The sequence below is a fragment of the Phascolarctos cinereus genome, unplaced genomic scaffold (genome assembly GCF_003287225.1).
Source record: "Phascolarctos cinereus isolate Bilbo 61053 unplaced genomic scaffold, phaCin_HiC Scaffold_3;HRSCAF=262, whole genome shotgun sequence".
NCBI classification, from domain to species: Eukaryota; Metazoa; Chordata; class Mammalia; order Diprotodontia; family Phascolarctidae; genus Phascolarctos; species Phascolarctos cinereus.
Genome location: NW_027555736.1, coordinates 103,085,809 through 103,105,252, shown reverse-complemented (window position 1 = coordinate 103,105,252; position 19,444 = coordinate 103,085,809). Strand labels below are relative to the sequence as shown.

Below are 19,444 nucleotides of genomic sequence, written 5' to 3'. Positions count from 1 at the left end.
CATACTTCAACTGAAAGAAAAAGAAAAGTCAAGCATACCCTCCCCAACTATAGGGCAGTGACCTTTATCTTCTACCCATTTACACGAAGTCTGTTACTCAGAGGTGTGAATGACCTTTAAGCATCATTTTCTGTAGCTCATTTCTGTCTGAAGCAAAGAGGGGGCTGCTCTTTTCCAGTTGGCCAGGTGCAAAGTTGACAATATAGGTAACTACTGACCCACTATGGTAACTGACAATCCCCAGTACGTGGCTCTGCCCCAAACTTTGGCTTTTCCAGGTTAGAACCCAGCTAGTTTGCAATATCTCCTCCAAGACTTACTCCCATTAAACACCCCATATAGGGGATAATGAGGAACAAAAGTCACGTCTTCCTCCTAAGAGAAAAGACTTACACGCATACAGAAATTTGTTCAGCTTTCCAAAGGCTTTGAAATCAAGACATTTTTTATTGCTTTGGGAATTTGGGGACAACTTGCCTGTGAAGTGAAGAAGGGAAGTATGTGTATGTGAGAGGTCAGGCCAGTGGCCATGAGACTAGGGAGGCTTTGGGGTATGAGGATGCCTAAAGCAAAGATGATCTAATAGTGATGTAAAACAAGGTACTTCTTAACCCAAGCAAAGGAAGTGCCAGTAGCAGAGGGGTTGAGAGATGCTTCAGGCAGATCCGAGAGTAGGAAGAGGCAAAGTAGACAGCCTTCAAAGGCACACACCATGGGATCCAACAAGCTTTCAAATGCCACTTTTCATAAATGCATTCATTTCTAATCCCAGATACCTTTGTTCTGGTACACAAGGATTTATTTTATGACAAATCAAGTCCCACATTACTCCAGTGAAAGAGCTCAAAGCCTCCTGTGGATGGTGAAACACTGGGGAGCAGAATTTACAAATCTTGCCGTAGGGCAAATAAATACCTAATCTTAGTTCTGGCTTCAGGGTTCCTCATCAGAGGAAAGTGGGGAGGTTTTGTTCAGGAAAAGGACATAATCAATCTCCTCCCACTCAGTGATACTCATCAATTGAGGAATGTCTGAACAAACCAAATCCCAGGGCTGTGGCAAGGATCAAATGGAATAATATTTATTGAGCTCCTAGCTCAGTGTGTGGCACATAGTAGGCATTAAATAAATGTTTGTTCCCTTCCCTTTCCTACACCTGTCATCCTTTGATCCTAAGTGAATTGCCCAAGGTCACCCACAGCAAGCCAGTGGCATACCTAGAGCGTGAACTAAGGTTCCCCAATTAAGCCCTTTCAAACCCTATGGGCTTACAACACTGTCAATGCTATGAAGAACAACAAAGAACATTGTCCTTGCTTTTAAAAAGAGCATTTGCCATTGGAAAACAGATTCCCTGAGGCAGAATCAGCACACGTTTTCAGAAGAGTGGGAACACTAGCCTCTCTCTCAACTTCCCTCCCCACATTGATATACTCTCCCAGGGTTAAACCTGCAATTCACTTCCCGATCATTCATAGCAGAACCCTATGAACATCTGCCTTAGTCATTCTGACTCTAAGCTTCCTAACTGGAAAGCATTTGGTGGAACCTAGTAGGGAAATTGGTGCCAGTATCTTGCATGCTAAATTCTCATTATCTTTTGGGGCCCTCTGCTTGAGTGGTCTTAGGCAGGCAGCATTGGCATTGCTTAAGGCTAAGTACCCCTGCCCTCTGTGTTGAATGGCTTTGGGCAGCAGACCTGGGCCCTTCATAGAAACAGTTCTGTTATTGCTCCAGCCAGCAGCAGCTGCATAGTTCGGTTTTTCTAACACTTAGGTATGTTTGTGTGTGTTTTGCTGAGGAATGGAAACTCTTATGATAAATGGGCTGCAGCTTGTTCCTTGGAATTAACATAAATTAGTCCCTCTCCAGTTGCAACTAAACAAGGTAGAGGCTGGGGGGAAAAGTGCTGAATGCTTGACTTGCCATTATGCAGGGACAAAGAGAAACATGACTATGAGGTGGGTAGTAATGTTCCTCCTACCTCCTTGCTTATGAGCACAAGCAAGAGGGCATGCATGCGTGAACACAAACACACACACACTCACACTCACACACACACACACACACACACACACACACACACGCGCGATTTTACCATTCAATTGAATTCAATTAAAATTGGTGTGATTATTTAAAGGTCCAGATAGGGTAACAGATTCAGTGGGAGTTACTTCAGGATGTGCCTTCTCTCACTGTGGTAAATGATACCAATTTCCTCATCCCTACTTCCCTCCAAGGTCTAGTTAACTGGAATACAAACAGATAAAAAAAAATCTCGAAATACCTACTATGAGCGTGGCACAATGTTAGGCACTGAGCAGATAAAAGAAAATGACACATTCACTGGTCAGAAATTTAAAAAAAACTAAGGTGAAAGGCAGTATGGCCTGATGATTTCATAATTATAGGGAATTTCTAAGAATGAAAATTGCCTCTACCAAAGTTTACTTGTGAGCACATCAGAGTGTAGAGTGTTCCGAGTATAGGAAATCTGTGCACAAATACAGACTGGCAATTGGTCTAGAATATTGTTTCATAGAGCAGTCTAGGGGCACTAGGAAGTTAAGTGACCCATTTATGGTCACATAATTAGCATGTGTTATAATCAGGACTTGAAACCAGCTCTTCCTGATTTCACTTTCTCTGGCATTTGAATTAAGCTTAACAAATCTGCATCTCAGGTTAGTCTGTTTTCATAGATACTTTTTGAAAATGCAGAGAGAAAAAGATACTACCAAAAAAAGAAAAAAGGTTCTGACGCCAAAACAGGTTGTTAGTTCTTAAGCCATGTACGACTGAAGCAGATGCCAGATATGCTATATTGTCTTTTTCTAAAGGTTCCTGACAGACAGTAATTCTATCTTGAAATGAAAAGTCTCTTTCTCAATGTGGAATTGAAGGCCCACCTGGAGATGGCCAGCAACCCAGGCACCCTTGTGGGTATCTCTTTACCTCTACTGTTGCCATCCCAACACACTTGCCTTATAAAGGAACAGAAAGAGAATGCTGAAAAGGAATCATTCCTCAGTAATTCTGTGATACCATGAAAGTTTCATTTTGTTGTCGTTCAATTGTTTTCAGTCATGTCTGACTCTTTGTGACCCCATGTGGGATTTTCTTTGCAAAGATACTGGAGTAGTTTGCCAATTTCTTCTCCAGCTCATTTTATAGATGAGGAAACTAAAGCAAACAGGATTGATGAAGTGACTTGCCTAAGTCACAGCTAGTAAGTATCTCAAGCCAGATCTGAACTCAGGAAAATTAGTCTTCCTGACTAAAGGTCAGGCTTTCTATCTACTATACCACCTAGCTGCTGTATTCATAACTAGCATTCAACTAGTGCTTTACAGTTTACAAAGCACTTTCCTTATGTTTACTCATGAAAACAGTGCAATATATATATGTATGCATATCTATGCATATGTATATGTGTGTGTGTGTGTGTGTGTGTGTGTGTGTGTATGTGTGTATACACAAAAACAGAAACAAAAACAGGGCAGCAGGATGACATAACAGAGTACTGGGAATTAGGAAGACCCAGATTCAAATCTTGCCTCTGATTTTATTAGCTGTGTGAACCTGGGCAAGTAACCACCTCTACATCATTTAAGCAAATTTCTAAGACTCGTCCGCTTTAGTCAAGCCCTAGACTGATTGCTGTGTACTTTGGCAGAGGGAGAAGCCATATTGGAGCCTTCTTATGACAAACTTCCATGTACTTTCCATATTTGGTACTATGCTATTAGTGCAATCTAGAAGATGTAATTTGTTTAACCTTCATAAAATTCACAGCTACTCAATTACATTTGTTACTAAGATTCTGGTTCATGCTTTAATCATTTCTTAACTGGTTCACAGGCATCAGCCTCTTAGCTGGTCTTGCCCATTCATCTAAATCATGGTCATAATATAGTCCTGACTCAGTGGCACATTCATTTTGTCTCCACTAACTCCCACAGTCACTTTCTCATTCAGACAATTAAGTTAACTCCCAGGACATGGGAGAATTAGGGTTTAATGGTTAGTGCTAATTTTCTCCCATACCTCACATCATGCTTCTTCTCATTTAATTCATGTTTCTGTTCCAGTGCCCTAGGTTCTAAATCAGATTTGCTGTTGGGGAAAAAAATGGGCCCCTGCCATGCCATGCCATTCAGATGGACTTGAACCTGATGAGTCTGGTATTGGCAGAACCCTCAGATTCCATATTGGAGACAAAGAGATCAGCCTGGGATAACGTAAAAAGTTCTAGCCACAGGAAGAGTTGAATTCAAATCCTGTCCCTGAAATCTACTAGCTGTAAGACTATCAGCAAATCAGACTGTTTTCTCCTTTACAAAAAGGGAGGTAATAACTAGTAGCATGTGCCCCACAAGGCTGTAGTGAGGATCAAAGAGATCATGTTTATAACATACTTTGCAAAGCCGAAAATGCTGTTTCAGTGTCAGCTATTTTCCTTCTATCCTTAGCTCTAAACCTCAGAGTATGTAGTTATTATATTTTTTAAGGTGGATAGAGAAGCCAAAAGAAGAAGCTCTCTTCATCCAAATTTATTACTGTGTGTGTATATGTATATGTATGTACATATGTATGTATGTGTATATATACACATACATATATATACACATGCATCTAGAATGTATCATCATCATCACCAGAGTTATATATATTTATATAGAGCTTTAAGGTTTACAAAGTACTTTACAAATATCATCCTAATTAATCCTCACATCAGTCCCTAGAGTTTTCTCCTTTTTACAGATGAAGAAACTGAGGGAGACAGCAGTTCAATGACTTGCTCCAAGGCACAAAGTTTAATATGTGATTGATGCTGGATATTGAACTCAGGCCTTCCTGACTCTAAGTCTGGTGTTCTATCCATTGGGACAAAATACCTGCCTCAACAACTGGAATAGGGACAATTAAAACAAGTTACCTCAGGGATAAGGAGATTAGGTGACTTGCTCAGAGTCAAAGAGTTAATAAATCCTAGGGATAGGGTTGGAACCCAGGTTTTTCTGACTCCCAGTCTGTGGCTCTATATACTATACTATGCTGCCTCAAGCTTAAATATCAAATATGAATATGACTTTTTACTCTGCATTGAAAGCAGATATTTACTAAATATACCCAGTGATTTTTACGTCTTCTTTTAAAATGTGAATACCCCTTAAAGCTATTCCCCTTTCCCCTTCCAAAGAATTTCACCTTCCCTTCTTCCCTTGTGCTCTAATCACTTAAAAGAGGTGAAGGAGAAAACCAGTAGAACTACCTCCTTTTGTTGAATCAGTGGAGAGGAGAGGGATGAGGAAACCTCTTCAATCTAAAATCTTCTTGTGACTCTTGTCACTAACTGGCTGAGTTGTCAGTTGGGTTTGCTAGTCAGCCATGGTATAACAACCAATTAAAATGGTCATTGACTGGGCTGATGTTGATTGACAGCTCAGTCAGCCCGTGGTACTATGCTCCAAAGCTGTTGGGGTGTGTGTGGTCCTATTAGATCAATACTCCCATACAGGACCCTGTCAAAGCTTGGTCCTTGCTTGTCCTTCCACTCTTCTCTTCTCAGGCTCCCCTAGGAAACTTCTCTATTCCTGTCATTTCAGCTTTCACTTCTATGTCAATGATGCCCTCAAATCTCATTAGAACTGTCCTTTTCCCTGAGCACCAGTCTTGTCTATCTAACTGCCAAATGTCTAAAATGGACATTTCCACTTGAAAGTCTTTTTGTCTCTTCAAACTCAACATACCTCTAACTATTATCTTGCCCCCATGTTAGATTTTTCTACAATATTCTATGTCCTTGACCCTTTCTTTAAAATGTCATTACTCTAGGCCAGGGCCAATTAGGTGTCAGAGGAGATAGAGTACTGGGCTTGGAATCAGGAATACTCGTCTTCATGAGTTCAAATCCAGCCCCAGAAACTTATTAGCTTGTGTGACCCTGGGCAAGTTATTTAACTCCCTTTTTTCTACTGTCTCTCTTACTATCTTTTCCTCATTATCACTTTTTTTTTTAAGCAATTGGGGTTAAGTGACTTGCCTAGGGTCACACAGCTAGTATGTGACAAGTGTTTGGTCTGAGGCCAAATTTGAACTCAGGTCCTCCTGACTTCAGGGCCGGCACTCTATCCACTGCGCCACCTAGCTGCCCCTCATTATTGCTTCTATGAGAATAATGTGGGGACAGATTTAGGAGTCAATACAGGAACACTCCCAGGATTACGTGGAATCAAACTCTAAGATTCAAATAGTGTTCAGTGTTCAAAGGTTTAGCATTGCTTAGACAAGAATTCTGGTGGTCCCCCCAAGTTGGATATGAGGTGGAAAACAACAATGACCTAAATTTGGTATTTAACAGCATCCAAATATCTAAAAATGCTTACCTTGCGAGCCCATAAAAATTATCAAGCTTCAGAAAAGGAACAGAATTTGAAACCAAAAAGAAAACTAGTAAATTCCTAGAAGGAGACAGCTCCTTTTCCCTTAGAGAGAACCCAAATTATGCACTGCCTCTCTCTCTAGTCACATACTCTGGGTCTAACATTTTTAAAAGAAGGCTGTTGAACATCTGTTGTGTAATTAATGGAATGCAACAGCATGCTGTAAAATTCCCTGGGAAGTTATTAGCAACACTGCTTATGAGAAATGAAATGCTGCAAACAACGGACCTTTTTTTGGAGGCGGGGAGAGGGAGGAGGGTAAGGAAGATTTAGAATTTAATGCAACTCCTCTCTGTTTTAACTTGGCAGCTCCACCCCCGGTCCACTTTTTCTTCACCCTAGCAATATCCATGGTCTCATATCTATTTTACTATAGGTATTTGTGGCAGCACTTTGAAATCTGTTCTTCTATTCCTCCCCTCAACCAGCAAACAAAAGTTTTATATGTAATAGTTATAATTTCCAAACTTCTTGTACTTTTCTAATTTGCCTAGCCTCTGGTGAGAAGAGATGGCAATTCTTTTACCAGACCACTGCATTGTTAGGGTTAATTATCCTCACCACAGCTGTACACCAACACCTGAAAATTCCCATTGAAATAAACCTCCCAGATGCATAAGGAATACAGATCAAATCCTGTTACAACCAATAAGATTACAGCAAATCCCAGATAATCCCTTACTTGTTTTAAGAGACTTTTGATTTGACACAATTCTAATTCAACAATACAATTTAGACAGGCTCCAGGAGCTTGTTCCAAAAGTCAGCTGAAATGGTCAATGAGGTAACGGATGAAATGGATGCAGGGGCATGTGGATCAAGCTGGAGGATGGAAGAGAGAGAGAGAGATTCTCCAATCCATCAATCAATACACATTCATTAAGTACCTTCTACATGAACCATACCAAACTTGAACTCTAAGATCCAGAGCCCCTACCTAGAGAATTTCAGCTAAGCTGTCCCTTCATGCTCCTAAGGAATTGGTATAAAAGAGTTTGTGTAAGGATCATTTGTTCCATGGTGCCCAGAGATGCAGATGGTCCCTTCCTTGCCTCTTTCCCTGGTTTTGTAACCATTGATTTATGCCTTTGGCTCCTGGTTCAATCTATTCAGCTACCTAGTGCAGGATGTTTCATCTCTTCCTGCTCCTGTTTCTCCGGATTATTTTCTAGTCCTTTCACCCTGTCTATGGGGACTCTTGGTACTTCCTCTTTATTCTAATATAGATGTAAACTTGTTTTGCCACTAACTACTCATTCTTGGGTGTAGCCACTGTGTATGGAAGTGTATTCCAATTAGGGTTCATCTACCCCAAGACAAGAAGTCATTACCCTTCACTAAATAACTTAGTCAAAGCAAGGCTTGTAAGGCTTTTTTTTTTCTTCAATTTTTACTTTTTCACTAACTTTTTCAAATCAGTTGGCTATCCTGACATCATTCAAACACAGACTTTGTCTTTTCTATAGGAATATTCCATTACCCCAATCAGCTATGTCTGCCTCTAAGACATATACTAATCATAGATTTAGAACTTGAAGTTTCCTTGAAGGCCATTGAGTCCAACCCCCCCCCCCCACATTTTACAAAGGAAGACACTGAGGCTGAAGGAGGTTATATGTCTAGTCTCACTCAGCTAGTAAGCACGTATGGCTGGATTTTAACTCTGGCCTTCTTGACTCTAAGTCCAGCACTCTACTCATTGCTCTGTCTAGCTGCCTTCATATTCCTTCTAATTCCAAAATTCTGTAATTCTGCAAGTTGTACGTAATAAATTGGCAGTTTCACGTACAATCCCTTTTTAAAAAAATTATACGATATTATGGAAATGCTTGTTTTATTCCATAAATTGAAAATAAAATAAACAAAAATTCTGTAATTCCATGAGATGATATTAGTATTCATCAGGTCATACAACCTCCTCCCCTTCCATTGCTCATCATGGGTATCTTTCTCTCCTTTTTCCCTTTTTCTCATCCAACTGTCTTTTTTCCCCTCTTTTTCTCATTCTTCTTTCTTTCCTACCCAGACCTTTGACCTGTCATTTCCTCCCATAGGAACTGATAACTTAGAACTTGTGAAGTCAGAGTCTAACAATTTGCTGCTTAGAATCATAGAGTTTGGGCTGGAAAGGAAAGCATGGATCATATAGTCCAAACCCCTCGTAGTACCATGAAGAAAGAAAGGTCCAGGGAAGTTAAGTGACTTCTCCATGAACACTGAGGCTGTAAGTACCAGAGGCAGCATTTGAATCTAGTTCCCAGAACTGACTCAACGTTTTTCCATTATACCACATCAATAATGGATGATCTCCTTGAAATTCCCTGAAAATTTTGGACTCTAGGCAAGAAGGGACCTTTGGAAATATGGCTCCTGAAAGAGCATTAAAGGGGAGTCATGACTACCTTTACATGAGAAAGGGATGTAAACATGGTATCTAATTTTTAGGGCAATACCTGTTTCTCACCAAACCAACTGTTTGCTCTTCACAACCAAAGCAGAGTTTTGAAAGACAAGATTTTACCTTAATTGGAAGTACTTTTTAGGTCTAGCCAAATAATAACTATTATGTCATATGGCATAATGATAACATAAACTTCCGTTTAAACAAATATTTACTGTTAACAATAGAAAGTGTTAACATTAATCAACATCTGGACAAAGCCCATGGAAAAGCAGAAAAAAAAAAGGAAGCCCTCTAAAACCTTGTTGTTATGATTTCCAATCGTCACTGAGTAATAATGAGGGAAAGACATTGTGGATGACTTTGGAGGACAAAGAGTATTTACTCATCTTACTACCAGCTCAAATTCATATAGTGATTTGGCATTTGCAAGCGACTTTTTATGTCCATGATATCATTTGTATCAATGGGTACTTCAAACATCACATGAATGTTACAGATGAGGTTCCTGAGGCACAGAAAAGTGAAAAGACTTGTCCAAGGTCCCACAGATGCCTTTTAAGGATCCCTTTTGGAGCAACTCCTCAACTGGGCACATATTCACACAGTGGGTCTTAAGAGGGTGACCTGCCTACTTACTCAGGATTCTGGAGTAACTGAGGGGTTGAGTTTCTTGGACTGTCTCTCATGAGCTTCCTATTAATGATCAACCAGTAGCCTAAATTAGATTTTAGCAGAAGTATTTATGAATTGGCATAGTAAGAACAGTTGAAACAAAACATTCTCCCCCAAAGCCTGAGGCATACTCTTCCACAAACTCACAGAGTTCAAGGGGAAAGGGGACTTGAACATAGATGGTAGTGAGGGACACACATAGATGACCAAAAAGTGGACTCATAAATCCTGATTTCCAGAAGCCCATTCACAAATCCATACCTAGCACTCTCCTCTGGGATGGGGGATCATACCACTTGAAACTGCTTACTCCTTTGAGAATAAGCTATTTGTGTATCCATCTGTGACCCTGTTGATCTTCTGGGTGCATTGTCTGCCAGTTGTCTTGTCCCTCTGATAACAAGATCAACTGGGGTGGGAGGAGCGGGAGAGAGAGGTAGGGAGAGAAAGGAAGAGAGACAGAGACAGAGACAGAGACACAGAGACAGACAGAGAGATAGAGAGAGAGAGACAGAGAGAATGACAGAGACAGAGAGAGACAGAGAGACAGAGACAGAGAAAAAGAGAAAAGAGAGAGAACTGTAAAGAAAGAGAGGGAAAGAGAGAAGAAGGGAGGGATGGGAGAGAGGGACAGAGGCAGAGAAAGAAGAGGGAGAGACAGAGAGACAGACTCTCTCTTCACAAGAGTAATTCCTTCTCAGGGGATTAGCTTTTCAGCTTTCAAACTTGGATTCTTCTACCTCTTGACTCCTACACTGTTAGACTGAACTACTGCTTTACTAACTAGATTTTTTGGTTTTTTTGTTTTTTATTTGTAGCTCAAGAGGTGTGAACTGATCTTCTCATCCAGTAGTAAGATGTTTCATTTGCCTTTCATCCAAAGACCAAAAGTCCTGTGTTCCTTTCAGAATGACTTACCCGCAAACCCTTAACATGAGGGTATATGCCTAGTTACTCTGTTTACTGGTTGGTCAATAGAGTTGGAGCAAAACCCCGCCTTCAGAGTTGGATATGGAGCATCCAAAGATGAAACCCAGATTTCTTAACTCCAAATCCAGTATTTTTATCCTCATACATCCTTTTGTCTTATGATACGGAAACACAAACAGGACCCGCAACACATGTAATATAACAACCAGAACATGGGGACAAAGAAACTGACCTGCTGTTAAGTGGGCAGCATGGACAAGAACACGGATTCCAGGTTTTAGCTCAAAGTGGATGGAGTTTTGGTTCAGTTTGTGAATCATCAGTTCTGATATCTGGGGAAAAAGGAATCAAAGTTAACATTATTGAAGCTGTCATACTATCATAGAAATGAATGTATTAGATTAATATGTCTCAGAATTTATTATTGCATTGGAAATAAAAATAGTTTTAAAATATTTTATACTATTTTATGCTATATATATACTCATATATATGTAAAGATTACAGATTATAGGGTATTTACCTATGTTCAAAGAAAAATAAATATTAGCTACTTAATTTATTTAGTTGATGTTCAATTGCGAAAGAAAATCATTTATTAACATTCCTGTAACCTTAGACCTTGGAGATATTTGTCATGTATAAATGGTGGTTTAGGTAGGCACAGACAATTGACACATATTTGTGAAATTTGAGTATATTTTCTTTTACTGGCAGGTACCAGTGATATAAAATACACAGGCTAAAAATCATTATAGCTGACAATAGTGTAAACACAGAGCTCTAAACATTAGACCTAATACAGGCTTAATTAATCAATTTGCTAATACTCAGCCACATTTATGAGTGTTAGCCATGCTCCTCTTTTGTCCCAACACACATAGCTAATGCATTAATTATAAACATTCATGGTCACAAAATATGCACCAGCAAGAATGAGGTAATATAACAAATTTAATACATAACTGCGTCCCATTTTCAAAGGCAAGATTAGAACATGTGCACTGGGTTTTAAGTACAAAATATAACCTAATTTGATTCAGATGTTTTTACTTCTCAGGGGCTTCTCAAAGCTGCCAGGGAAAATGCTTTCCCATCAATTTCAGGCTGTCTTTCCCATGTTACTCATTTCGGTCAAGTCAGTTTAATTTGTAAACGCTAATTAAATCTGATTAGATGCTTTCTGGCCATCATTCACCTTGGGATGATGTTTACATCTTGTTGAATTCTTAATGTTTTTTTCAGTTGATCTTGGGTGTCAGTCTGTCCTTAGATCCCTTGAAATGATACCCTAAAACCAACCAAGATTCAAATGCTTTGAACTAGGACATTGCTAGAGTATTCGGTCATCACAGGGCATGTAATGATATAAGTGGGAAGAAATAGGAATTAGCATTTATACAGCACCTACTATGTGCCTGACAGTATGTTAAGCACTTAAAAAATATCTCATTTTATCTTCACAACAATCCTGGGAGATAGGTGCTGTTATTATCCCCATTTCATAGTTCAGGAAACTGAGGCAAATAGACAGTTAAATGATTTGTCCAGGATCACCTAGCTAAAAAGTGTGTGAGTCTGGATTTGAATTCAGGTCTTCCTGACTCTAGGCTCAAAGTGCTACCTAGCTACTGTTTATTAGGTGCACGATAGTGGTGAGCCATGATTGTCTTTTCCCCATATTTTATGACTATGAGACTAGGTACCACTTTGCGGGTTTAATTGTCCTGGTGAGAACAGTAAGAGGGAAAGAGTGGAAAGGAGAAAGTTCAGACTGAGACAAAAGCAACTGTGGCTTACTTGCTCATGCAGCCAGCATTGTTAATACTGTCCTGTTGCTTTTTTATTTTATTCAGTAAACACACTCTAATCTATAGATGAGTAAGCAATCTTTGTGGGTCTCACGAAATTGGAAAAGAGATTAAGGTCATGCGGGAATGGGGGCAAAATGAGCCAAGCACATTATAGATTTTGATGGAATTAAATGCTACCCTAGATGATGGCCTAGGGAGGCGCTAAAAAAAAAGAAAAGACAAGAAAAGAAAAAAGCAGGCCTTATCTACACATGTGCAGACAGAGTGAAAATGGATCCAACACTAAAGAGGTGCTGGGTCTGGTCTATGCCAGCCCACTGGCTCCAGGGTAGCTCAGGGTTTGTGGCACCATCTGGTGGCTTGCCCATGTACTGCACCCTGAGTAGGTCTTTGGCCAGCCTCCCTTTGTGCCAAGCAAGTGCTGCTGCTGCTGCTGCTGCTGTTTGTCCTTTGTTCCAATGACATCAGGACGGTGAGGTCTTGACTTGCAAGTGAATTAGATTTAAGTGAGGCAGGGCTGTTCAAAGTCACCAGCCTCGCTTTCTCCTCCAGAGCCACCTGGGTCCAGTGGCAAGACACAGATCAGGAACACTGGAAATGGCCCTGGATGCATTGGTCTTTTTAAGCTGAGGTCTTTTCCAGGTCTCAGTTTGTCTGAGGCAATACCCATTCAGTGATTAAAGCTAGATAAGAAATGAGGCAAAAAGTGGCCTCTTTTACTTATTCAAAAAAAAAATCAATCTAGGAAGGGAAGACTCTCAGGGTTTCTGGCCAAAATAGAAACAAATGCTATTTATACTCACTCTGAGCCAACAAAATCAAAAATACGACCAACTAAGGCTGGAGTAGGGGTCCATTATTGGCCAATCAGTGAGAGCTAGAGTGCTTTGGGTTTAAGGCACGGTCAGGTAGCTCCATTTGAATCCCAATGACTTTATCAATACCTGGTTTTCTACAGCCCTATTTCAAGAAATTTATATTCCTTATAAGGTCTTTACCAGGTCTCAACAAGGGTTGCTGTAAGTGGGAGCATTTACTCCTTTGCAGTTATATGTTGATGTCTTAATCCTGACTCCATTAGCATGCAAAAGCTCTTGGATGGTAGAGATCTGGTTTTGTTCTTATTTAGTCATTTAAGTACTGTCTGATTCTTTGTGACCCCCTTTTTTTGGGAAGGGGAGGGGATTTTCTTGGAAAAAGATGCTGTACTGGTTTGCTATTTCCTTCTCCAGCTCATTTTACAGATGAGGAAACTGAGGCAAAGAGGGTTAAGTGACTTTCCTAAGTTCACACAACTAATAAGTGTTTGAGGCCATATTTAAACTCACATCTTCTTGACTCCAGACACTGCCACCTAGATGCTCCCGTTAGAATAGATAGGATTACTCAAGGTGAAGGAAGGTTAAAAGACCCGTCTAAGATTTCCCAGCTAATTAATAGCAGAGTCAAAGCTAGAATATTGGTCTCCTGAGAGCTTGTTAGAAGCCAGGGTTCCTATATGGTGCTGCCTTTAAGAAGTATCATTAGGCATGAGAGCCTCATCTCACCTCTTCATCATAGAGGGGGCCAGAGTAAGACCTCTAATCCCCCTCACATGACAATTTGTATCTACCATTCCAGAGCTTTGTTTGCTTATGGTTTGGTTTTCTAATGGTTTTAACTTCTGCTTTTCTGTTGCCATTTTAGCAATCATCTATCCTTCCCACTGTGGGATTCCCTTTGGTTTCAATTGACCCTCTTGCTCAACTGAGCTACTGCTGTTTCTGCTCTTCCCTGTTCCCTTGAGTTTGGGCATTTAGGGTTCCTTGATTCCTAAGTGGATTTCTAGAGAGAGTACAACACGTAGTGTCTTCCATTTGTCAGGGCTACCGGCCTTTCACCTCTGGCCTCCTTCATTAGCCCTCCCCAGAGTATTTCAACTAAAACACTCCCTTGAAGAGGTTAAGCTAGAGGGTTAGAGCCAAATGAAAGGTAGGGTGTGGGCTGAGTAGCAGACTGGTAAAAAAAAAATGGCATTTTGCTCAGCTCTCTGCCTTCTCTCTGCCATCTGTGTGCCCGTACTGCTTACCCAGCCATCCCCATCTCAGTTGAGGTCTGTGAGGCACAGGGATGGGTGATGCATAGCAATTCCACAATTCTATTTGTGAGCTGTTTTGAGAGATTCACTTAAAAGACCGTTGTTTGGTTCAAAGTGATTCTCAGGGTCCCTGAAAGTAGTCATGGGGGAAAAAAAAGGTAAGATAAAAAACCCATGGATGGAAATATTTGGCAGTGTGTCAGGCAGAAAGGGAAGGAGCCATAGTCACCAGAGGCTCTGGGGCAAGAAGCCGAGCCTGGAATTCAACCTGCAGAAGGGGGTGGAACTCTGCTGGTTCCCCTCCAAACCTTCCTGTCCTTTATGGGCAGAATGTGTTGTCTCAGCAGAGCTCAGCATTCCTTCCTATTGATCATTGCTTGTCTACTGCTCTGTCACACTGCCTTCCCTCCCCTTGTGGCTAAATAATCTCCAGGAAAGAAACATGTTAATGTTGGCCCAATACCTATTTCACAGAATTTTCACAGAGATTCAGAGCCGCCTATAATCCTACTTGCATCTTCCTTGGAAAAAAATGACATTTTGGAGGGAAAGAAGGGACTCAGTAGTTCAATCCGTATACTAACTACCAAATAGGAAGCATGAGTGGAAAGGTGGGCATTCTACATGTACAGTTTTTTAAAGGTAGGTCTCTTCTGTATGGAGGGGAAAGGAATAGGATCAATAGCCTCAGAACTGCAAATCAGCATGAAGAGTTAAGAGGCAGCCTGGAGTAACAGATAGAGACCTGTCGTCACAACCATGAAGACTTGGGTTCAAGTTCTGAAACTTATTGGCTGAATGACCTTGGGCAAATCATTTAACCTCAGGGTTCTGGGCAAGTCTCTAACATTAGAAATTGTAGAGAAGGTGATGATCTGGTTTTCTAGAAGGCATTTTCTCATATGGGAGTTCCATATATGAATGAAATCAGATCTCCAGGCCCTATCCCTAGGGGTATATTAGAATGAGGGGAAGGTACTCTCCTCATGAGGTAGCACAGGTTCAAAGATTCCCAAAAAGTTTAGACAAAATCCTGTATGATAGTGCCATCATGGCTTACTGAGGGAAAGGACTGAGATCATACTATCTCTCATTTACATATTGATCTACTGTTTACAAAACAAATTCCTCACAACAATTCTGAAAAGGCAATATTGTGAATAGTACTGTCATCATTTTATATATCAAGGAAGGAACTGAAGTGCAATGCCATAGCCAGTAAGAGTCAGACATAGGATCATGGTGCCAAATCCTGCATTCCTTCTACTTCACCCTCCTGCTGTTGAGAATGCAACCCTCAACTCTAGGGCTCAGAGGCAACGGTAACTACATTCAAAGAGTTTTGAAGGGCTATCACAGAGAAGAGGAATTGGTCTTGTTCAGCTTTGGATCATGAGCACAGAACTAGGATCTATAGAAAGAAGATGTGAAGATTCGAAATGAGGTTAGATATAAGGGAAACCTTCAAGGAAATGGGTGTTGTCAAAGGATCCATAATGGGTTTTCTCTCATTAGAGAAAGAGGGAGGAGAAAAGAAGGAAAGGTAAGGAAAGGAAGGCAGAAAAAGAAGGAAGGAAGGAATGTAGAAAAGGAAGAAAGGAAGGAAAAGGACTCATACCTCAGGTATGATTTAGATTAAGTGATTTAGATTAAGACCCCTCTCTACTCTGAGATTCTGTGGTCTGAATTTTGAGTTGATGACTGAGAGGATACATTTTCCTGTCTGACCCAAGGCATAGGAATGCTAGCCTAGTTTCCAGCTTGATGTTGGCTTCTCTTTCTGAGTGCAAAGGCATCAACTTTGTTAGCAACCCTCAGGAAAAATTCCAAGATGGCACATATCACTTTAAACAATGAAGCTGAGCTGACTGGGAAAAATGAACTGTCTATTTTTAGCTGCCTATCACAAATTACAGAGTGCTGTCCCCTTCCTAGCTACATTTCCTCTGTGGCCATAGGTTACATTCTTATGCATTCCAATGAAGCACTAAGCCCTCATCCCAGTGCCCAGAAGCATCTTCTGATACTGTTTGTCTTCCATAGAGAAACTTGTCTATGAGGTTGCTATGATCCATTGTTTCTAGTTTGAGGATTCAATACATAGGGGACAATGTATAATTGTGTGTGTGTGTGTGTGTGTGTGTGTGTGTGTGTGTGTGTGTGTATGTGAAATAAAAAAGTCCTAGACTGTAAAGAGGTAAGTCAGGACCATTTCCCTTCCCTGTGTCTTGACATTTTCAGCTATATATGAATGACTATAGTAATATTAACATGACGAAGAGATTATTTCTTTTTGGTGGATGTCATGTGTCTTGAGAAAATTCCCTTTCTTATCTAGTCCAATATAGACTTTTACTGAGAACCAATAGCTCATCAGGATGTTATTTCAAATTTTGTCTCTCCACAGAACCAGGTTTTCTACCATTCCGTCATCCTTTCCCCCTTTCAGTATTCCCAGTTGACAAGGGAGCTTGCCATCAATGAAAGTGGAGGGAAGAAGGTAAACCTGTCTATGAGGAAGGGATGGGAAGACAGGGAGAGTGGAAGGAGGTTTTCCTCTATACCTGAGCAACAGCTTCTAGAGGAATATACTCTCTAAACCCCCCTGACCTGAGGGAGAGAGTTCTTTCTGGCTGGCCCAGCATCTACAAAATGAAGACTAGTGGAACCATTCCGCACGGCAGGTCCTTTGATTAACCCAGCCTGTCTCAGCTTAGTAACAGGGTCAAGTGCTTCTTGCTGTGAGGAATTTTCAATTTATTTCACAGATAAGATAACTCTGATTCAAGCCACTCCCCTGCTTCCATGGGAACAGTAGCAAGAGAAGCTCATAGAGCCATGGCCTGCAAGTTCAGACCTCACTTTCAGAGGAGCTGGCTGCGTGAGTCCATCACTTTCCTCAACTAAAGAATGGGCTAGAACCTTGTATAGATCAGAACCCTTCACAAGGAAGGGGCCAGGTTCATGAAAGATGGGCAAAAGTGAGCCTTGTCTAAGTCCTGTCTCAAAACTAGAAAAGGACATAGCAATGTGTTAGTTTTCCCTATTGCTTACATCTCTCTGTGTGTAAAATCCATTTGGCTTCTCCTTGCTATCTGTTCTCTGTTATAAAAATCTTGATCCCTTGTGGTTCACACATTAAAAATTAAAAGACAAATTGAGTCTAAGAAGGTTTTTCCTTCTGTTTAAGGAATATGAGTATAGGAGGAAGGTGTCTCTTAGAGATAAGAGATTTGTGTTCTAGTCTGGGTTGAGCTATTAAATCATAATAGTTACATTTACATTGAACATTATGGTTTGTAAAGTGTTTGACACATAATCTCATTTAAGCCCAGAATAAACTTGTGAAGTAGGTGCTACAAGTTATATAATTCCCACTTTATACAAGAGGTAACTAGAGAACAGAGAAGTTAACTCATAATAATAATAACAACAATTTTAATAATAATAATAGCTAGCTATAGGCTTGCAAAGCACTTTCCCAAAAAAACACAACACCCCTGGGAGGTACATGCTATTATTCTCCTTACCTTACAGATGAGTCAGGCAGAGGTTAAATGATTTGCCCATCACATACTTATTAAATTACTGAGGCTGGATTTGAACTCAGATCTCCCTAACTCCCTAGTGTTCTATCTGGTGTACCACTTAGCTGCTCACCTTCACACAGGGAATAAGAAGTAGGATCTAAAACCAGGTCTTCCTGACTCCAAACTAGCATTCTCTCTCCTAGGGCACATTACCTTTATTAAACCTTTATTTGACCTTGGACAAGTTACTTCCCCAAGTCTGGGCCTCATTTTCCTCATCTACAAGCTCTTATTAAGTGCTTACTAGATATCTGACACTGTAGGAAATGCTAGGGGTACAAGGAAAGATAAAACTAGTCTCTGCCCTCAAGGAATCTACATTCTAATTCTAGAGATGACATGCAAATAACCACGTATGTACAAGGTATATACAGAGCACAGGGAAAGTAATCTTAGAAAGGAAGGTACCAGCAGATGGGAGGACTGGGCAGACCTCTTGCAAAAGGAGTTGCCTAGGTAGTACCCGAGGTCCTTGCCAGTTGTGAAATTCCTCAGAGAAGCTCTTAGAACAAGGTATCTATAATGTGATTCATTCTATCAGGTTGGACCCATTGCCTCAGATACACAGGAATGATTTTCCACTCAACATGGATAAGACAAGACACTGCTAATCTTTCCAATGTACATAGCTACCATTTTGGATTTAGCATTTGGCTATGATGCTTATTCTGGTTAGAGCCAAAGTCCAAGGAAGCACTGACCTGTCATTACTCCCTATCTATCTTAAAACTTGTGTGTATTCATGTATGTATCTAAATGCCATGCTACTTCTCAAATATACTCATCTTCCCCCTTCTCATACATACATACACACACGCACTCAAAAAAATCAACAAAAATATATTTTATATATGTAAGAGAGGCAGTGTGAAGTAATGGATAGACAGCTAGTATCAGAGTCAAGAAGACCTGGGTTCTAGTTGTGCGTCTGATACATAACAGGCTGGGCAGAACTAGGATCGATGATGTAAAGTTATATGGAAGTAGATTCAGTTCAATATAAGAAGGAGCTTCCTAAGAATTAGCGATGCCCCCCAAATGGTATGGGTTACCACAATGCAGTGAGTTCCTTACCATTAAAGGTGTTCAAGCAGCAGCTAGATGCTCACCTGTCATGCATGTGTAGGGATAAGATTACTACATTGGATGAGGTTTGACTATATTAAATCTAAGATATTTCTGATGTGGTACAATGCAAATAGTGGCAGATTTAGAGCCAGAGAACTTGTGTTCAAAGCCCAGCTCTGTCATTCACTCCCATATGATCTTGGGCAAGTCACTTAATTTCTCTGGGCATCAGTTTTTTCATCTACAAAATAAGGGAGTGAGACTCTATGATCTATAATATCCTTTCTAGTTCTAAATGTCGATTTCTAAGATAGGGGTTCTTAATAATTTTTTGTGTCATGAATTCCTCTGCAAGGCTGGTGAAGCTTATGGACCCTTTCTCAAAATAATTTCAGATGAATAGAATAAAATATATAAGATTGCAAAGCAAAACAAAGATATTG

At 40.4% G+C, this 19,444-nt stretch overlaps 1 protein-coding gene across 1 annotated transcript in view; it reads right to left on the bottom strand.

The window, feature by feature from the left end:
* SORCS1 (sortilin related VPS10 domain containing receptor 1) overlaps positions 1–19,444 on the bottom strand; it is a 705,676-nt gene that overhangs the window by 4,777 nt on the left and 681,455 nt on the right. The window contains 1 exon segment of the mRNA XM_078151070.1: positions 10,685–10,784. Within this exon segment, the coding sequence (XP_078007196.1) occupies positions 10,685–10,784 (100 nt within the window).